Source organism: Leiobunum rupestre, chromosome 9 (genome assembly GCF_980474605.1).
Source record: "Leiobunum rupestre chromosome 9, qqLeiRupe1.1.hap1, whole genome shotgun sequence".
NCBI classification, from domain to species: domain Eukaryota; kingdom Metazoa; phylum Arthropoda; class Arachnida; order Opiliones; family Sclerosomatidae; genus Leiobunum; species Leiobunum rupestre.
In genome coordinates this window covers 1543378-1566131 of record NC_143392.1, presented here as the reverse complement: position 1 = coordinate 1566131, position 22754 = coordinate 1543378, and the positions used below count along the sequence as shown (strand labels likewise).

The 22754-nt window shown below is 34.8% G+C and overlaps 1 protein-coding gene across 1 annotated transcript; it reads right to left on the bottom strand.

Annotated features, from left to right (window-relative positions):
* Positions 1-18798: 18798 nt before the first annotated feature.
* On the bottom strand, positions 18799-21364 carry LOC149926287 (zinc finger MYM-type protein 1-like). Its single transcript, XM_090159291.1, has 3 exons — positions 19871-21364; positions 19488-19570; positions 18799-19444 (listed from the first exon to the last, which is right to left on the bottom strand). Exons 1-3 carry the CDS (start codon positions 21362-21364, stop codon positions 18799-18801), a joined length of 2223 nt encoding a protein of 740 aa, XP_090015417.1.
* Between the last annotated feature and the right edge of the window lie 1390 nt (positions 21365-22754).

Below are 22754 nucleotides of genomic sequence, written 5' to 3'. Positions count from 1 at the left end.
AAATGCCAAAATTTCGTTAAAATATAAAAAAATAAATCTTGTTTTTCATTCAAATTAGCAAGAGTATATATTTATTTTAAGAAATGATGCTTTTCGAAGAATTACAGCAAGGTGACAGCCTCAACTTCTCCTCCTTCATTTACCTCGTTTTTGCGGCCAGAGGCAGATCTGAAATTTATCAGAAATTGTAATAAATGTTTCTACTCAATGAATTTATCTCTAATCTACTACTGAAATCGTTAGGGAACTATGTTATACTTCAACATGATACTATGCTTTTAGGAGGTGCCCCTTCCGCCCAAATGTATTACTTTGGACCAAACTTTGATTTAAAACAAACCGTGGCGAATCTCCGGCAAGTGGTTGGAAAGGTCCCCTTCAAGCCGAGGGGGAAGCGGGCACTGACGAACCTTGTCCGTATTTCACACCGACAGAACCGGAAAAGCTCTTGTCCCTGGTCCCACTCAATATTTGCTTAGGTAACTTGGAATGAAAAAGAATCAACTAGGCCTATTTATAATAGTTTAGTCTTAAACATTTCAGTTAAAACTAGCGATTTACTCTAGTATATAATAATAATAATAATCAGCTAGGCTAATACCCAATGCACCACATTAGGCCTAAGTCATCAAGCGACTTTTGAAGCCTTTAATTCAGGTGACCGATTGCCGAAAGCACCACTAGCGATCTAGTATACCTTTAATTCAGGTGATCGGGTTATACTGCGTACTAGGCCAGGATCCTGTTGCCAATAGCGAAAGTGCTAACCACTCTGCCGTAATAAAGCTATCTTGACTTATCTCGAAAACTAAACGATGACTGTCACCCTTAACAGCTTAGGTAATTTTGGTTTTCATTTGAATAATTTAAAAACAATAAGGGTTTATTATTTATTAATTGTTTGTGTTATCATAAGAGGAGTAGTGGTTTTACCGTTTTACAACGTTAGACATTGTTATAAAGGTAATCATAGAAAACTGAGCCATTGGAAACTATTTTTCTATAGTGTTTCTTTTTTCCATTAAAAATGCATTTAAGGGAATATATATTTTTATCGACTTCAGAAACTCCTATTTGGGCATTTTTCGAAAAAAAAAACAGGAGTTAGAGTTACGAAATTTTAAGAGTATTATATTTGAATAGGATCGCTAAAATTAACATTATCAGAGAAATTGGAACGTTGTTCGCGTTTTTGACAAACTTATTATTTAACAAAAATTCCAATAAGAAAGTTGTAGAGCACTGTCGATAATGTACAAAGAAAAAATTTACATTGAAAAAGACGAATGATTTACGAAGATACGAGATGACGAAAAAAACAAAATCCATATGGGGCAAAAACCAGTTTATGTGCACCAATTTAAAAATGTGTTAAATAGGTTCATTTTAAAGTTTATTCGTAAAATAATATCATGACAATTACAAAAGGTTCAATGATATCTCCGTTGGCCGCAATGCATCTTTCGGCACGATGGAGCATCTCTCGAAACGTGCCGGCAATCATATCAGAAGTGAGCATTTCGAAGGCTTCAAAATTTCGTTGTCGTTAATCATCTATGCCCGCAACGAGCATCTCGTTAACTCTTTCTTTGATGCAACCCCATAAGTGAAAGTCCATCGACGTTAGGTCTGAAGGCTATGGAGGCCATGGAACGGGACCGTTTCTACCAATCCAGCGCGGAGGGAACTCGTTAAGATGCGCCTCAACATTTAGAGGTTGAAGGGGTGGTGCACCGTCATGTTGGTACCATATTTGTCTGTAGGTTTCCAGCGGGATGTCGTCTAACGCGTCTGTTCCTTTTTTCTGCAAGAGTGCCAAGTAATGGTGTCCATAAATACGATTTGGAAGGGAAAATAGGCCGATAACTCTATCTCCAACCAAAGCCGCCCAAACATTCAGTAGAAATTGTTGTTGATGATGATAAGAGAAACCTCATTGGGATTTTCATCATTTCCCATGTGCTTGTTTTTACCTCTCCGAGGGGACAAATTGGCGGTTGGGTTTGGATGGTGTTTTTTCGCTCACCGTCGTGACAGTTTGGTGTATTACGTTTTTGTAATGTTTATGCGTAGGTTGTGAATGTTGAGTTCGTGTTATGACGGTTGAGAGTGTTGAGTTTGTTGTGTTTGTGTTTTGATGGTTGTGTATGTTGAGTTCGTGTTATGTCGGTTGTGGGTGTAGAGATTGTGGTGTGTCTGTGTTATGGTGGTTGTGGATGTTTAGTCTGTTGTGTTTGTACGGGCGTTTTATCTCCAACTTCCTCTTAATGACTTTGGGACGGACCGAGTGCTGAGTGTAATGCTACCTCTCAACGTCCAATGGCAGGGTTTCCACCAATTGTACACGGTATTCGTCTTAGTATCAATTTGCGATTTATTAGCGCCGGCCGGGAATCGAACCCGGGTCTGCCTTGTGCAAGAGATTTACTCTAACCACTAAGCCACCAACGCTTGTTAAGTTACGGTGTTTTTCTAAAAAACAGCTTTGGCGAATGTCATTTACAAAGTTATAACGTTATTTACTATAATTTATTCTACATCATTTTAAATATTTATAAATTATATTAATCTTATATTTAATGAAATATTAATCTTATATTTAATGAAATATTAATAAATTATATTAATCTTATATTTAATTAAATATTAATCTTATATTTAATGAAATATTAATAAATTATATTAATCTTATATTTAATTAAATATTTATAAATTATATTAATCTTATATTTATAAATTATGTTAATATTATATTTAATTAAACATCTGAGTATTTTACTTTATTTGATCGTGTTCAGGAATTGAATTCGGGTCGCATCGTTACAATGCAGATAGTTTACCGCCGAGCCATTGACTTCCTTTAGCAATGTAAAAAGCAAAGAAACCATTATAATAAGGCGGGTTTTTTACCTTTTAATAACGCTTAGAAAAAGGATAATTATTCAAAACTCCCGCGGACACTTTATAAAAGTAATAATATAGCGCCAACGTGTGGAGAACTATCAATCAAACCGGGTAAAAAATATAATCTCTTCAATTTTTCGAACTTTAGTCAAATCTTGCCGTCCATATGGAAGATTAGTCTTTCTTAGTTCTTGGCGGTCAGACGCACTACTACAGGACGGGGTCCTGGTGTCGGTCAAAAGTTATGAGGTAACTTTGCGGTTTTAATTAGTATGTTCGGTCTTCGGTCATGGAAAGAGTTAAATTGTGTTTCGCGTTTGGAAAGTGAGCGAATGGACTTAAGTGTATGAACAGTCCGTGTTTAAGACTGAAAGTGTTAAAGTAATTGTGAACTAACTCAAGTCAGCTGTAAGATAAAATTTATTGTTTTTTTGAATTATAATAACCTAATTATACCCTTGAAATTATCAACTCAACCTGTGAGGCTAATTAAGTAGATTGGAAGATATTAGTAGCGAACAGCTCTCAGCTGTTAATTAAGACAAGAGTTTATAGTAAGGTAGTTTGAATTTAGTTAAAATTACTCAGTATAATTTATGATATTTACGTAAGTGTAAGTGTGTTTTGGTTTATTTTTCAATCACGATGAACTAAGACAAATCTAGTCTTGGACACTTGAGTACCTGTTCTGCACAATTACGTAGGAGGGATATATATTGTTGGGTTATTGCTGAAAGTTAAATCTAGAACGTTACATAGACTGTTCTGAATAAAAATAAACATTTATAATTTTGCATAATTCTGGTTGACATTTTATTTCTAATCACTCGCCCAAAACATTACAGTTCTGGCAATCCCGAATCAACTAAATTTGCGATATAACGGCGACAGGAAATTATTCTCGTAAATTTATCGCGCGGCCTTAGGTAATATTCTTTTAACAAAATTTCGATAAACTATCGTTTAATTAAAACCGGCCCGATTCCGTTAAAATTATAAACCAAAAAGCGAACGGTCGTTATAATACCCTCTATAGCTATTTCTTTCATTAAAATTTGCTTTGTATTATATTCAACTGACAAACTTGTACTGTAAAAAGGGTTAAATTCAATTGTGCATTGTTATAGTACGTCTAACTCACTGTTGTAACTACTTAACTTATGATATTCTGAATAAATTAAAATTGGTTGTTTCGTCTCAATTATTCTAATTATAATTAAATTTTATACCGGGCGGGATAGAACTGGGATAACATTTTTAACAAATAACTCTAATTTGCGGAGTAATATCTTTAAGGGTTATCTCGAGAAATTAATACCACTAGGGACAATTCTTCCGAGGAGAGGTATATTTTGGCTTGCCAACTTGTTGTGTTTGAAAGGTCCATCTCACCCAAATGAACTCTCGTCGGTCACCATAAGATAAGTAATGTGTTAGGATTATAAAGTTGATAAAGTTTTGAATTGCACGGTTACCAGAGAGTTCCGACCTTTATCAACAAAAACTACGCTGTTACACAGATCGTTGTTCGCGGACGTATTCTATTGTGTGTCATCTTATGTTCATCAATACATAAACCTTATTTAATCTAATCAGTGTGATAATTTACGAAGCACGACTAATTTATAACACTATGAAATTTGGATCGTCTACATCAGACATGTTAAATAGCCACTTGCAGAAATCATGTCATCCCCCGGTAGCAAAAGCACGTTGAAATAATGTCGAAATATGGTAATTTTGGTGTGTAATACGTGTTAGACTCAACGAAAACGTTTTTCTTACGTTGAATAAAGGTGTAAGTCTACACAACGTGAAGTTTACAATAAATACATGTGTTGATAACATTTTTTTAGGTACATTGAATCACGATAATGGCTTTCCTTGATTAAATGGTGTTAATAACGTTAAAAGTAAGTAAATTCAAACACGAAATTAATATACTTTAAAAAAACGTGTTAATGTAGTAATATTGTATATTTCTAGGACACTGGTAATATGAAACGGGTTAAACACGCTAATATTTTATGCGTTTTCCAGTTTCATTTTGCACGATTCGCTGTTGGGATCCGTATATACGTGTGCAGAACGTTGAAATTTGATACTTATACACTCGGCGTAAATCGTGTGTTTTGAACGAATTAAAAACGTTCCGAATAGGTTTTAGAAACCACGTGGTTAATTTAGTGTTACTACGCACGTGTGAAAAACGTCCCTTTCTAGTTTCTTTTAGCACGATTCGCTGTTGGGATCCGTATATACGTGTGCAGAACGTTTAAATTGGAAACTTATACACTCGGCGTAAATCATGTGTTTTGAAACGAATTAAAAAGGTTCCGAATAGGTTTTAGAGACCACGTGGTTAATTTAGTGTTAATACGCACGTTTCAAAAACGCCCCTTTCTAGTTTCATTTTGCACGTTGGGATCCGTTAATACGTGTTGAGAACGAAACCCAGTGTAACTTTTCTGTTTAGGAATTGTCAAGTTACGTTAAGGTCTACCATACTTTCTCGAGACTAAACAAAATCGGTGAGTTACACCTCCGGTCGTCTATTTGTGCGTTATAGTAAAAAACAATCACTGTTACAAGTAAAGTGGTAGGCATTTAACATTGTGGAATTTCATTATCTGATCTGTAGATGGCGTTAATCATCAGCCGTTGTTTTAGCAGCGCTTTTTTTTAAACTGCACCCACACAACAAAAGAATAACTGGCTTTTTATGGACTATGCACAGAAGCTCGTACGAAAACAAACGTTTTGAAAAATCAAAAGTTTTCTGTCCAATTATATTTAGTCTTGGGTAGCCCATTTATTTTAAACAGGTTTGCCACGTTCATTTTAATCTGGGTCCGTATTGCACCAGTCCAAACTTTTGGGCAAAGAAAAATATTACCCAATTTGGGTCAAATAATAACCCACCCTTGGGTCAAAGAGAAATTACCCAAAAATTGGGTGGAGCAAATTAACCCAAAAAACTAGTCAAACCACAAAGTTACCCAACACAAAAGGGTTGAAGTTTTTTTTAACTCAGATAATTGGGTTAATGTTTTTACCCATTTTTAGGGTTAGAACTCAAATTTGCAAAAGTTAAAATTTACAAAATCTGACCCAAAAGTTTGGTAATTGCAGTTGCCTAAATAGTTGGGTAAATTAAATAAATGGACCCATTACGAAAGTGGGGGGGTCACAAATTAACAATTAGCTGTCAGTTAAGCCTAGTTCCCCCATGAAGAAAAAGTCTTTTTTTATGCGTGAAAAATTGAAGGACCCGAATAAAATTTGCACTAGCAGAAGGCTGTGGGTAATTAAAGAGAAGTGACAAAATAAGATGTTTACTGTCTAGTTAAATAAGTTAAGAAAAATCACTGAAATGTTCTAAAATATTTCCATTTTTATTAAAATATTTCTTTTGAGCTCGTTTTAATATCACGTGGCATTATTTGTCAAATACTAAAAAATATTTAGATAACGTTTTTAAAGCTAAAAGTATTTAGGAACCATTTGCTATACAGAAATTGAACTAGTTTCGATATTACGTGACAATTTGTCAAATACTTAAAAAATTTAGATAACGTTTTTAAAGTTAAGTATTTAGGAACCATTTGCTATACAAAAATTAAATGAACTAGTTGCGATATAACGTGACAATATTTGTCAAATACTAAAAATATGTAGATAACGTTTCCAAAATTAACAGTATTTAGGAGCCAGAAAATATTTCTTATTAAAACTAGCTCATTTACATTTTGTATATCACATGACATTTTAGATAAATTGTCGAAAATTAATAGCAGGAACCAGCAAATATTTCTTATACAAAAAGTTAAATGAGTTACTTTCAATATATCACGTGACAATATTTGTCAAAAATTAAAGTATTTAGATCATTTTTCTGAAATTAACAGAATTTAGGAACTATTGAATACTTCAACAGCCCCAAAATCACTTTTCAGTAATACCATGAAACCAATGTTTCAAGGACTTTACAACATTGGAGATAGCACCAGGGCCTTTATTAATGAGTCCTGAACCAATTCCCAGACACTTCGGCACTTCAAGGGATAACTAAGATCCAAAATGTAAAATAGTTTAAAACATGCGTCAACAGCCCTTAAAAGGGATTTCCTCGGGAAGAAAATTTTCTCCACTACAACATAACAAATTGATGGACGTAAAATGTCTCCACAGGTAACAATATGTGGCTCTGGTACACCACAATTTAAAATATACTCCTCTAAACCATCTTTATCCTAAATATTTAATGAACCAATTATTGAATTCGGAATAAGCCACACAACATAAAACATTTCCATACTCACTGGAATGTTTGCAATGAATGATCTTTTGGCATCCTCAACAGAAGGCCTTACACTTTTCTTCCCACATTTATATGAAATCGTGGGAACCAAATGAGGTAAAACCATAAAACATCCATTTTGAAATGATTCTTAATAAACCAAAAATTATAATTAATCATAACTAATATAATAAAAAATAAACTAAACTTTTACCATCATCATTTTCCAAGTTATCTTGGCGTTCAGCTTGATATTTCTCTAAAATTGCTTTTTTTAAATTCACTCGAGCTTGATCCCAAATTAAATCACAAAATTTTGATCGCCAATTTTCTTTGAGGTTATTAAAATTACTTGGGTATAGAAGAGAGAAATCTAGCTCAATCTAAAAGAATATATTGTGGTAACAGTTTATAAGCATTTATAAAATCAAAATATAAACGTACCATTCCAGGGACATCTTTTAATCTCGGATATTCCTCAAATATTCGAAGCACAGAGTAATCACTGTGTTCTTTCATCCAAGCCCGTCGCGATTTAGCGGTTAATTCCATATACTCTTTCATTTGAGCAAATGGTGTTGTATTTTCTCTGAGCCAGTCAGTCATTTCTTCTACTGACATTTCACTGCCTGTACCACTTTCTTCAACAACTTAAAAGTAAATAATTTTTAGGAAAATTACTATTTAAACTTAGTTAAAAAAAATTGGTAAGCCTTACGATCCATATTTGTTGCAGTTGCTAGGGAACTTTGTGCTAGATTAGAGAAAGGATTGTTTCTTGTCAGAGTTTGACCATGTTTCTTCATTCGTTTTCTAACGTTTCTTAATCTCTCTTCAAGATAGCCAGTTGCTATCTGGCCACTTCCAAATGTAAACCATACCAACTATAAAATTATACATTATTTAGTATATACTGATCTAAGGAAAAATCAACATACTAACATGACTAGTGTTGTCTTTGTCATTAAACCTGGGAAACTCTCTGATTATGCTTTTAGCAAGTTCAAATTTAATCAATGATGAGGGACTAAAACACATTTCAAACTTAACTTTCATTTTGTGATTTATTTAAACTGTTTGATACTCACTAATTTCCGTGTTCTTGCATGAGATGCGAGACTAGTATGCGAGCCATGATCTTCCTATTATCCAATGAAAATGGTTCTTTTGAATCTAGTGCCTTGCATATAACCCTTCCATCTTCCGTTTTCATCAAAATGCTTCTAATATCCTGATAAGAGAAAAATGTCAGTATTTGGAATTGGTCCAAAAATTATAAATAATTGATTCTGAACATACAAACATATTTCCAACACTCAAAATTGAATTGTTAGCGGTGTTTGGAGTATATTCTTTCAAAATATCGCTAGTCGTTGTACTAATAGCAACTTGACTGATGTCTTCCGAGATTCCCATATCCATAGCACTTTCTTTATTGTTCATTGTCAAATTATCAGCAACATTTTCAGTTGAAAGGTTATTATCATTTATAAAAAGATTATTGTTCCTATACATTACATAAACTATTTCACTCGAGTCCTAGTTATACCAGGAAATATCTTAACTCCAATTTTGTTTTAAAAAAATCCCCCCTACATATCCACACAATAAAATTTGTAATTTAATTTGTTCCAACTTTAAAATAACTTTAGTGTCACGGATATGCTTCATGGTTATTTTTTTAACTGATAATTACAATGACAGTGACCCTTTTTGCAGTGGTCCCTCGTCATACAACATAAATAAATAAAACAAATTGCGGCGATTAACAATCAACGGCTGCCTCTGTCATTTCATGTAAAAATTAAACATACAAGTGTTGATAGTAAATAGCCGCAATTTTATTTTATTTCATTATATATTAGCTATATAGCCGGAAGAGGGGGCCGCATGGAATCATTTAAATTAAAAAATTAACCACTAAGTATTTGTCACGCTAAAATAATTTTAAAACTAATAAACCCTGTGGTAACAATGAAGTTTTAAATTTATGGAAACTCTTAAATGCAAAATTTTACACTAGTAATTAAATTTTACAATGATTTTTATATTTAGGTACAATATACAAATCCGCGTCAGAACCATTAAACGCTCTAGAGAGTTGTAAAGGGTAAGGGTCGGCTACATCACTTATTCGTTTTAAGCAAAGGTTTACTGGATTAATTATTTGTACTCTATATGCATGTAAGTGTCTTTCAAAGTCAATTGTATCAAAAAGAGACAGAACAAAAATGAAATCCAGTTGACCTTGAAACAAAATATATTATATTTTTCCAAAAAGTATATTTTCATCATTAACGCTGAGTAAGAGCATTTGGCCTGGATTGTACAAAATTCCCATATTGTTTACCCAATTTAAACACGCAATGTCATCAAACATGGGGACATCTAACAAGTTTGACAGAGATTTAGCATGAGCTAGGTGTGTCAAAAGTTACTTGAGAAGGCCCAATTTCAGTTTGCCTCTGATCAACTGCTTTAGAATTAATGCTGTTAAATGCAAACAACATTTGTTGTTGGTATGCTAAAGATTTAGAAATATTTTTGAAATTGCATATCACATGCGCATATTTTTTGAAGAAGTTATGTTTCGCTTCAAATCTTATGACACCAACTCGAATTAGAGGCCCTATCATTTTTATGCAATCGGTATAGTGTAGCATAAAATGGTGTTTTGGCTTGAGGGATCTATCCGGATAGAGTGAAAGAAAGTACTCATGGTGATCCGATATAATTTGTCTTAAATGCGGCAAATAGTCTTTAAAAATATAGGGAGAAAAAATTATGTCAACACATTCTATGAGCATTAACAAAAGTTCAAAATTCTTGTTATCAATGGGAACTAAATCGCTTATTAGCAAAGGCAAATACCTAATCAAGCACCAAAGTTGACTAGCGCTTTGGCCAGAAGCACCGTCAGGATTTTGAAGGTTATGTTTTGTTAATAGCGTTGGCTTGTTTTTAATATCAGTGCCAAATAAAAATGTGGAAATTCTGCTGTTTAGGTTATCAAGAGTGAAATATTTTTCATTTACAAGATCCCTTAAAACTAGTTTGATTTCGAGTGGAGCAACTCCTTCTAGAATATCATGCATTATGTCAGGTGTAAAATTTGTGGTAACGTGAAAATGAGAAAGCTGGTTAAATAGACATTCTCGCTTGATCCCAGTTTCGGATGGCGCTTTTAATGCGAGATCCTCATTGTAATTGTTTATATTTCTCAAAAGACTATAATCTAAACTTGTCTGTTGGACCATAACATTTCTATGTACTTTACAAAACCCACAAGGCTAATTGGCTGTAAAGCCTTCAATTAATCCAAGGATTAAGTGCATGCCTAGATTGTCTCCACAGATTTGAGCAAGGTAGGCGTACGCTTTGCCGGAAAGCTGAGGAATATTTAAATCGAAGCCATTGCATTCTATGTTGCGAAACTCTTCATATAAATGAGCAATCACAGAATCTACGCCGAGCTCTTTTAAGTAATTTGATTTTACTAACGCTAACAAATATATATTGTTTAAAGTAGAATTGAGCTGGGGTGGTAAAGACTTGATGGTAATATAGAAAGCCATAACTTTGTGAGTGGCAGTTTTGGAGCCCAAAGGATTGGTAACTTCAAATTCATCGGAGTATAACATGATAGGAATCTTAATACTTTGATCATCGAATTTGATATTTACACCCTGGAGACCATCTTTAAAATCTTGCAAACAATCACTTTTACTATTAACATAATTTTTCATAATGTCATAGACCCCTGGAGTTTCAAGGACTTTTGTTAATGTTTGCCGCAATGGTACAAGTTGAAAATAACACTTTTTAGTCATTTCTATGTCATTTCCTGTAACAGGACATTGGACAGATTTATTCAATTCCCCCACTTCTACATCTCTGGGTTCAATAAAGTATTGGTGTTCTTTAAGATATTTTTTTTGCTTATATGGCGTATCAAAATCTTTAAACGGATTTTTTATCTCGTCAAATTCAGAAAACAAACTATCTAAATCAACATTATTAAACTGAGACTTAATTTTACATATCATAAATTCAACGATATCTTGCACAAGATCAGTAACTTTCCGAACTATTGTTTGAATGGTTACTTGGGAAATGGTTGGAGAGGACTTAAGTTCACAAAGAAACTGTATAGCCATGTCAAAAATATCACTGGCTTTAATGTCAGAATAATCATTATCCGCATCCATATTAATACCCTCTAGTTCTGGAGCTTCTCCAACTAAACCAATGGGCATGTGCAATTGCTCTCTATCTTCCACTCTTTCATTATTAGTCCCTTGTCCATTGGAATGATTTTTAATTAAATGACGTTTAAAGCAGAAAAAAATTGAGTAAGAATGGTTACAATGCGGTTGAGCACAATAAAAACAACCAGAGCTATCTCGTAAGCAGTGGAAATTTCTTAAGTGATAAACCAGGTTTTGTGGAGTACCCGCTATTTCTCTTTGGCATTTAAAGCATATGTAACCCATGTTTAACAAATAGCTTCAGTACTGGAACCGAATACAAAAAAATGCTAGCCTACCTATTACCACCTTCTTGTTGATCTTTGTAGACTTTAAAAAGTTTTAAAAACTTTACCCGTGGGCCAACAGGAGAAATTAACTCTTTTACAACATCCGGTGTAAGCATTGAGAAAGATTCTTCATCTATACAATTTGCTGAAATGAATTGCTAATTTTAGTTCTAAGTAGTTCTAAATTCTGATTTAGGAAAAAAAAAATACCAATGAAGTTGTCTTTAAAATCTAGCAATGACCATTCTTTAAGTTTTCCTTCAACAAAAGGATCCATTTCACTCAATTTTGCATGCAGAAGCAGATGTAAATATTTTCAAAATGTGTTTACCTAACAAAGAAAATAAATTTAACTATAGTTAAAAATAACAATGCCTTTAGCCACCTTAAAAATAATCTTGGCTGAATTTGTAAGTCACCTTCACTTTGAGCTTGCACGGTATGTCAGAATTACCCATTTATGCTTTAACTGATTCCACATTGTTAAAGTTCACAATACTACAAATTTAATTTTTTCCCCATTTTGAATCAAGTAATATTTTTTCAGCCAATATTCTAGCCAGACGATGCTCACATATGAGTTACGCCATTTTAAATGCTGGCATTTTGTCATTTCTATGTGCATGTACAATGTACATTGTTAAAATTGTGTAGCTAATCTGCCACCATAGTCTGAATAAAATGTCGGTTGAACCAATTTTACTTGACCCAACATACAAAAAAAAGAGGTTGAAATTTTAAGTATTTAAAATGAAACATTTAATTCTGGGTCTACTACAAAGTTAAAAAAATTTATCATGTTGGTTCAAGTAAAATGTTTTCAGCCAACATTTTAGCCAGACTATGCTCACAGATGAGTTACGCTATTCTAAATACCGGCATTTGGCACATGTACAATGTTAAAAAAATATAACTCATCTGTGACCATCATCTGGCTAAAATGTTGGTTGAAGCCATTTTACTTGACCCGCATGGTACCTACCATAAAAAGCTCGAAGCAAGAGTGACTTATAAATTCAGTCAAGATTATTTCAAAGTACTAATGTGGCATGAATATTTCTGGAAATTTGCCAAAAAATTACTTTGTTCGATATTTCCAGATATATCTATGCTAAATTAGTACCTTAAAATAATATTGGCTAAATTTGAAAGTCGCATTAGCTTTGAGCTTTCACGGTAGGTCATAATTACCCATCTTTGCAACAACCATTTTCAGAATATGAAATTATCAATTTAAAATACTACAAACTTAACCTTTTTTTTTCATGTTGGTACAAGTAAAATGTTTTCAGCCAACATTTTAGCTAGACGATGAGTTACGCTATTTTAAATACCGGCATTTGGTCATTTCTATGTACATAGAACAAATTTTAGTTGACCCAACATGGGTAAAAATTAGGTTGAAATTTTAAGTATTTAAAACTAAAAACTTTACATTCTAGGTCCAGTGTAGCGAAGACGGGTGATTTTCATTGTCGAAAACAAAGTAGCGTTTTTTTTGGACCGATCCACCCCAAAAAAAACCACTTTCAAATTTCAGATTTTAAATGTAACTTTTGATGGACATTCTTAAGTTTTTACTTCATTCCATTCTGAAATGAGTTTCCTGCCGAAAGTTATTTTTAACGTTGGTCCAAACGCCACCTAACAAAGTAAGAAGAGAAGCAGTCCATCTAGCAGACAATATCTTTTGTCTAGTCTACAATTTTTATTTAGCAGGGCTAGACATAAGACTTCTCTAATTTCTCTTAGTTTATTTTTTTTGACATCATCTAATAAAAATATGGAAATAATATTCCAGACTAAAAACTATGGATTCGCCTTTATTCGGCAACAGACGGTAGCGGTAAAAAGTCGTGCATTAGCAGAAGTTACACTGACTATTAAAGTTTTAAATCACGCTGAAATTTATGAAAACTGATTCTGACCTACCAAGAAAGCTTAAAGCAAGAGTGACTTATAAATTCAGTCAAAATTATTTCAAGGTACTAATGTGACATGAATATATTTCTTGAAAATTGGAAAAAATAACCTTGTTCAATATTTCCAGATATATCTATGCCAAATTAGTGCCTTAAAATAATATTGGCTGAATTTGTAAGTCGCACTAACTTTGATCTTTCATGGTAGGTCAGAATTACCCATCTATGCAACAACTGATTCCAGAATATTAAATTTTCAATTTAAAATACTACAAATTTTAACTTTTTTTTCGAAGTTGGTTCAAGTTAAATGTTTTCAACCAAACTTTTAGCCAGATGATGCTCACGGATGAATAAAGCTATTGTAGAAGTACATTGCACATGTATAATGTATATGATTATTTTAAGGTAGTAATTTGGCATGGATATTTTTGGAAATTTGCAAAAAAAAACCTGGGCCAGTATTTCAAGAAATATATATTCCAAATTAGTGCCTTAAAATAATCCTGGCTAAATTTGTAAGCCGCCTTCACTTTAGGCTAGCTTTAGGTCAGAATTACCCATCTATGCTATAACTGATTCCACAATGTTAAATTTTAATTAAGAAAAATCAAAATACTACAAATTTCTATTTTTATCATTTTGAATGATGTAATATTTATCAGCCAACATTTTAGTCAGAGAATGCCAGTGGCGTATCTAACACCGGGTTGGACAATCACGTTTCCGTGGGCCCCCAAATCTATGAACTAGAAAGTAAATTATTCTAAATAAAAATAATATGTAATTCTACAACTTCAATCCACCCAGGAGGCATCAAAAATTTATTTTCTTTCTATTTCTTGCTATTCTAGAAAATTATATTTTAAAATTACTAGAAATGCTCAGCTTAAAATTGTGTTGGTTGGGGCCCCTTTATCAAGTTCAACCTCAGGCCCCAAATCCTAAAGTTACGCCAATGGATGATGCTCACAGATGAGTTAAATAATTTAAAATAGTGTAACTGTTTACACTAATTTAAATTATACATTTTGTCATTTCTATTTACATTTTCGTTTTCAACATAGCCAAAAATATTTCTAATCTTGTTACCCGACATGTACTTAGTACTAGGCTTAGCTTCTTATAGGCTTACACATTAATAATATGATAGTTATTTAAGTTTTGATTCAATAACAGTAAATTTCACAAGTTTAGTTTTAATAAATATAAACAAAAGAAATGTCAAAGGGAAGAAAACATATTTACCAATCAAGATATTTGGCTAGCTGCTACCTATGCTTTAGCTACCATTAAATGTTACGAAATTTTGGCGGTGAAATAGGCGGAGTCTTCAGTTTGAGCGCCAAATACTATCAAATGATATTACAGAATTTGAAGTTGAAGAAACTGCAGCAGACGATCAATTTTATGTAACTAAAGTTTTGGGTAATTTCTACCCAAGCTGAGTTAAGACCTTTTCACACGAGCCAACTTTTAAAATCAAACTGCTGAGTCAGCAAAAATGGATCAGTGATCCATTTTTTTCTCGCGTACTTTTTGGTGGATCAACTCATCGAACTTTTATTCACACGAACCAACTAGTTGACTAAACTCAAGTTGACTCATCTAGTTGGGTCAAAAAGTTGGCTCGTGTGAAAAGGCCTTTAGACATGTTTTTTCCATATTAACCCAAATTCATAGAGTAAAACCGAACTACCCAAATTAGTGCAAATAACCCAATTCGGGGTAAAATTTACCATATTTGGGTAAAAACATAATTTACCCAAAAAATTTAACCCAACCTTTTTTAGAATGTACGTATGAGGATGGCCGACATAGTGACGTCTTACTTTAATTTTGCAATTTAGGGAGAGGATGACTCCATCTGCTCATTCCGCCAAGTTTCAGTAAAGACAAAGCTGAGGTTCTAATCGGCGGGCATTACGCCATTTCAAAAATCGTACTAGTTACCTTCTGATTTCTATGGTCTATACGCACAATCATGTAAAAATTCTATTTTTCTTAAAGTCGCCAGTTCGCTTCCTTTATTGCGGTATTCTATCTACATTCGCGGAAAAAAATCAGTCCGTGGCTGGTAACCCTGACTATGCTCGTCATTAGTCATTTGTCTCTTCAACTAATTTACGAATGTATAACTTGCTAAAATATCTGCTTTTGATAAATAACCAGCGGTTAACGAAGAACGTTTAATAAAGTTCTTGTTCATCTTTATACCTAATATAAAGTATTTGGGTACGATTTTTATGTTTTTATATAATTAATTGTAACCGTGAATGTGTTGTCATGGAGCAAAGGCCTAACATAAACGTTTTGTAACCCAGCTATGGATTAACTAACTAACCCAGCTGCGACATGAAATTATGTTGAATAAAGTAAATAGTAACTTGCCCTAATTAAACCACGGTTACACGACTGCCGAAACCGATTCGATAGTACATTTTAAACTAGTTGCTAAAAAATTAATGCTAGTTCGCCGAAGAGTTCACACGAGCCTTATATAACAACTAGTTAATTTAATTTAAAAAAAACTGTTTTTTCCTATAAATTAACGGTTATTTCTACCTAGTCTCGCTTATTTATTCATAATTGTTTGAACGTTGGTGGTTTTTAATGTTTTAATTCATTAGGATAGCCTTGAACATAGTTTGCTACAGCGGGTTACATGACGACGTAATATTAAGCATGGACTGTAGTCCAATGGAGTTTTTACCATTGCTGGAGTATCGTTCAATCTCTTTTTCTTCTTCGTGTGTCCTGCTTAATCGTAAAAAAGTTGCAAGCGAGTTCATTACTCGCCGTAACTAGCGCGCAGAAATCGGTTTGGAACTGACAACGTAGTAACCTATTTTGATCTCACGATGACTGAAACCGGTACTTATCTAGTTAATTAGTGGTTTTAGAGAGGTGAAGCAAAACCCTATAGAAATTTCAACGTCAACGTCGAGAATACTTGGACGTTCACGAAGAATAATTTTTTAACACCGGTAAAGTTTGCTTTCATTTCGAGGGACATCGAAAAGAGTACGTTTCTGATAGAATTTCAACACATTTTACACGATTTATGCGCTCTTTTTTTCTCATCTTCGGTATAGTTTTCTCCACCTTTGTGTCTTCTAAGCGTTTTTATATGGAGGGGGCGCTGCACAACATTAGGGAACTAGGCAGCCTTTGATATAATACTCCGCACGATACAGTGTGTCAGAATTTATAGCCCGGTGTACCTAGTAACAGGGACCATACCACCGGAGGCCGATCATCATAGTGCCCCACGCCAGCGTCCACCTAGCCCGGACAGATGACAAATCCTACTACTGATGGTCGCACCTTTGACGCAAGCCACTCAACCCAGCAGAAGGTGCAGCAATGGGTGAACCAATTCCCACTTCGCACACAGCAGTGGGATTAAGAGTGGATGCTGTAGTAACTCCAGCCGACACCCTACCTACTTAGGTAAAGAGTCAAACCCTTTGGAGAGAGCTCCTAAAGGGGAACGACGAGCACACAGCGGGCCAAGTAACCCGGCACAGCTGGCACCGGAGATCCCGGTGTGGCTCCAAAAGGCCGGGATACAGGACCGCCGTGCCCTCATACGGAGGCCCGCCGCCCCACAGCAGACTACCCAATCCGCCGAGGCGGCCAGTTTCCACGGACCCTCTCCGTTAGCCTGAGCCGAAGCTCAGTATCCAGCCCAAACCTGACCGAAGTCGGAGGTGGAGATAGGACCATTTGATCAGAGCTAACATCTCCCAGTGCACCACTGCCCTTATGGGTTACAAGAGCCGGACCCCGACTCCCCGGTAAAGCCACCAGTTATTGCACACTCTAACCCATTTAGGGCCACTCCGCACGAGACAGCTCGCTGTTTTTGTTGTTTGCTCGCACTGTCTTGGGTGGCGTATTGAACCAAGGTGGTCAAGTTCCCTAATTTTGTGCTGCAGGCCCTTATATTTGCAGCGCCACTTTTTATCCAAAAACATTTCAAGAACCTCCTTGTCTGCCATTTTTGGTGTTAAGAACAGCGTTGCCACACAAATAATTGAAGAAATTCTATGAACCTTAAAAATTGTTCGTAAAGCAGAATACACGAATGGTTTTGCACGATATTCTAACAATAACTATACGCAACTCAGTTGGAATTTTTTTTATTCAATTGGGTGTTATTTAAAAGGAAACACATAATTTCATCGTGTATCCAGTTTTAGCATGGAAAACTAAACCCAGCCACCTGTAAATAAGGCATTGTAAGTCGCTAGCAGAGTTACGCCTGCGGTGTTGCCTAGGGTATTATTTTTCTTATTATTTACTTAAATTGTAGTACAGGGAAAACCAATTGACAATGGTATCACCTTTAAAATAATAATTAGATATGGTTTTTGATGTTTGTAACTTTGAATAGAAATCATTTCTTGTGGGATTAGGTAGTAAAAATATTGATGATGGAACAAGACGAGTGTTATCGACACTTTGGAGTGACAAAATTGATCAAACATATAATTGGGCTGGGCCAGTGGCGGATTTACACATTTCCCAAGAGTAGGCTGTTCACATTTTGCCGCCCTTACATTTACATTTGTCAGTTTCTATATAATTTTTTATAATTCAACAATTTGTTTGAAATTGCACAAGAAAAAGTTTTTGGGTAAATATATATATTTTTTTTAAATTAGCTAGGCTAATACCCTAGTCAGCACCACAGGCCCAAGTCGCAAGCGACTTTTATTGCCTTATTTACGAGTGGCCCTTCATGACACGTGAACTTACCGTCAGCTTCCAGCACTTACTATTACCGTTAACCTCAGCAAGTTTTGATGGAAAGGAGAAACCGAAGATCTCGATGTAAAACCCCTTTAACCAGTGGGGAGAGTACTTTCAAACTCTACGCAGGAGCTGTTCCGGATTTTCACCCCAGGACCACAAGCGGGGATCTAACCCGGCTTCTCTTGCTGCGAGGCGAAAGTGCTAACCACTCCGCCACCTCAACTGAGCTAATCAAAGCTCCAATCATGTAACGACTAATAAGGTGGTGTATTACAAAATGATGTACATTTGGTAAACGTAATTAAATAATATTTATTGCGCTTACTTACAAACTGTTAAAAAAATAACAAATTGAATTAAGTTATGAAAATTTCTCACAATACCTTTTTGCGCGATTTTTTGGTGGCAAAATCATCGATTATATCGTCGTAAGTAATCTTGTTCATTAATTCCGACTCTATGCTCAACAGAGCTAAAGCGTTTAATTTTTCTTGACTTAAGGTCGATCTCAGGTAATTTTTTACCCTTTTTAGACAAGAAAAGCTTCTCTCACCCGAACAATTTGTCGCTGGAGTACATAATGCCATACGAAGAGCTATGTCCAAGTTAGGATAAACGTTCTGCAAACTCTGTTTTCGCAGAAACGAAGATAGACTTTCTAATGATTCAGAATCTGGTTTTACCAAAACTCTTTCCGAAAAAATGTGGCTTTGAAAATGTATGCATTCTTGAACTAAGTCAGTCTCTAAATCATTAGAGTACATTGCTTCCAAGGAAAGGGCTTTTTTTGTAAGGCTTGATGATGACAATTCACCCATTTTAGTCAGAAATGAAAACTTCTCATTGAACTTGTTGTAGGCATCCTGCCTTTTTTCTAATTCGGATACCAGTCTATCAATGATGACGAGAAATGTGTTAACCCTGAAAGTATCACTCGCGGTCATTTTCATTTCTTCATCAGGTGTTTCATCATATATTTTTTTTTCTTTTCGGTTGTCTTTTTCCCATGTCTTTTGTGTACTGCTTAAACACGCTTAATTCCATCGCCTTTTCTTCGAAATACTTGAAATTTTCTCGTTGTTCTACGAAAAACTTGCGAAGAGATTCATAAAGATCGGTTACAGTAATCAAATCTACGGTAGAAGCCTGAATTTGAAAATTCACTTTGTTTATTCTTTCCAAAACAACATTCCACACAACAACCATTAACGCGGTTTCCAGTTGTTCTAATTTCAAGAGAATTCCCGTCGCTTCGTTTCGTGAGACAGGCTTTTCGGTACAATCATCCCTGATTTTTTCCAATGTTTTAAGGATTTCGTACCAAGAGTCTCTCAAACTTCTACATGCATCCTCTCTAGCTGACCAACGTGTGAGGTTTACTCTCTTTAGCGTTTTTCCTTCTCCGATTTAATTCATTAATTTTTTCCAGCGTTGTGTCGAACTTACAAAAAAAACGTAAATTTCTTGGAGCAACATGCAGAAGCGACAAGCTTTTGTGCAAGATTCAGCAGTCGCAGTTGCTACTAAATTTAAAGAGTGGGCAGAGCAAGGAACGAAAAAAGCAAACGGTGCTTGGCTTTGAATTTTAGCTTGTAAGCCATTGTATATACCAGACATATTCGCGGCATTATCATATGATTGTCCACGACAGTCTTCAATATTTATGCCCAAGGTTTTTAGTTCCGAAGTAATGGCAGAAAACATATCTTCAGCTTTATGTCCCACTGAGGGCAAAAACTTGAGAAATCTTTCACAGGGTTCTCCTATTTCCAAAACGTATCGAATCACGAGGGTCAGTTGGTCCACATGTGCTATATCTGGTGTTGAATCGATGATTAAGGAAAAGTATTTCGCCCTTCTTATCTCGACTCCAATCTGCTTCAAGACTTTATGACCCATCAAGTGAATAAACTCATCGCAAACGGTCTTTGATAAGTAGCTGGTACTTCCAGATCCTTGATTACCAAACCGTTCAATATGACTGGCTAAAAAAGGATCGAACTCAGCTAACAGTTCCAAAATCATAAAATAATTTCCGTTGTGTGTATCACCGAACTTTTCACTTTTTCCTCTAAAAGCGAGACCTCTTGAACACAGCCGCTTCACTACAGCAACAACCCTCTTCAAAACGTTTCTCCAATAAGTAATTTCTTCATTAATTTGGAGATGCAGTAAATTGTCGATTCGACCATCAATCTCACTTCTAGTTTTCAGACTAATGATACAAGATTTATGACGCGCAGAGTTTTCATGCTGAGCTACTCGGTGTTCTGCGTTTTTCCAATCATTAAATCCTTCGATCTCAAACTTAGTTTTATTCTCCAATGAACCGAATGCCAAACAAGGTCCGCAATATAGGGAACTCTTACTTTCAGAATAAACCAGCCAATTTCGGCCCTTCACTTCATTGTTTTTCATTTTTCTTTGAAAGATACTCACTGGTAAGAAACGACGCTGATCAGCATATAGTTTTTCACTTTTAGAGAAGTCAGAAGACTTGTTTTGATTGAAGCCGCATCTTGCGATAATCTCCCTTAAGGTATCATTGATTTCCCAAAAGGCTGGATCTTTGTTTAGATTTACTGTTGTTTGTACTTGGTTATCATTTAATGACTGAGTCTGAGACGCATCTTCAATGTTGAGGCTGCTATTACTTATTGATGATTTCTTTTCGTCAAGAACATAATTGTCAGTTTTTTCTAAAGTGGATTGTTCAACAGATGACTGTTGAGCTGCAGAGTTCAAATCTGTTTCATCTTTTCCTGATTGAATTGTCTCAGTGCATGTTGTTGAAGTTCCTGATCTTTCGTCACTATTTCCACTTTTAAAAAAACGGTCAATTTTTATCGTTTTACGAATAATTTGCTCTTGTTCTTCTTTTTTTAATTTGGCCTTCTTTTTATACTCAGCTCCACTAAGTCGCTTTCTCCCATCACTCATTCTAACAATTTTTTATTCAAGAACTGAATCCGAAATTAAAAAGATGAAATTGCACAGCTTTCGAAGTACCTAATTAAAATGGAACATTTGAAGTACTTTGAGGGAACGAAGAATTCTTCCGAAATATCTAATTTTTCATTCCAAATTATTATTTCTATGTTTGCTTCATTAAAAAAGACTCGAGTCCGACATTTCTTCAAAATTATTTCTAATTTGCCTTAGCAAGTTAAAGTGAAGTAGAGTAGAACTCGTAACTCGTTAAAGTGCACATGTGAATGATGTGATACTGATAAAGGTATTTTAATTTTTAACAGAGTTAAATTGTTTGCATGTGTTTGAATATTCGGTATACTATAGACTATAGAGAAGAATAACTATAAAGGTATTAAAATTATATTTTCCCATCATATCTTAAACTTTAAATTAGTAGGAATTAAAACATATTATATAACGGTATATTAGTTTTACCTAAACAAATTATTATGTCTTCTTGTGTGGTCGTGCACCCTACTACATCATATGGAAGTTAGAGGGAAACGATAAAGGTTTAGTTTTACTTTCAGGCGTTTATTATGTAAAATTTTCGAATTCGAAGGTTAATTCAGGATGAATATTGAATAAACTTGGTTAACAATAACCAATAACGAATACCAATATGTATCAATGCCATATAAAATTAATGCAGTTATAAAAAAATACAGAAAATAAAAAACTTACAAATTTAAACGTCAGTGTCAAATGAGTGGTCTACACGGTGTCCAACAGACCCCAACTATCCGTATAATCTGTGTCCGTTTGACTCCTGACCAGTGTTTCCACTCTGCGGTAGAGATTTTCGCCCATTTTAGGGGCAATTTTACCAGTTTTCGCCGGTTCTATAGTCGATTTTCGCCGCCGTTTTCGCCGCAATTTCCCCCCATTAGATTTACCTTAATTTTTTTAGTGAGTGTCACTGCATATTTTACTTCTCTTTATTTCCAATCTTAGATTTGGGCAATATTTTTTTATATAAAAAAATACATTTTATTTCGTCAAATGTTATACATTTTTTATTGGAATATATAAAAATTGAATGGGCGGACATAGGGGGCAGAGTAGAGGAACTACAGAGACGACGATTTTTTAATTTTTCTTACTGAAAATATCGAAAAATATTTTCGCCGCAATTTGCGCCGTTTTCAATGGTTTTCGCCGCTTTTTCGCCTGTTTTAAAAATTATGGTGCCCACCGAGACAGTTTTCGCCGCAAACGCTCTTTTTCGCCGCAAAGTGGAAACACTGCTCCTGACTCCGGAATCCGTTAATCAAAAAACTACACACAATCGGCTAAAACTTCGACGGAGTAGCACGAACTTCTGTCTACGGTTACTACTACGTTAGTAGCCGCCGGA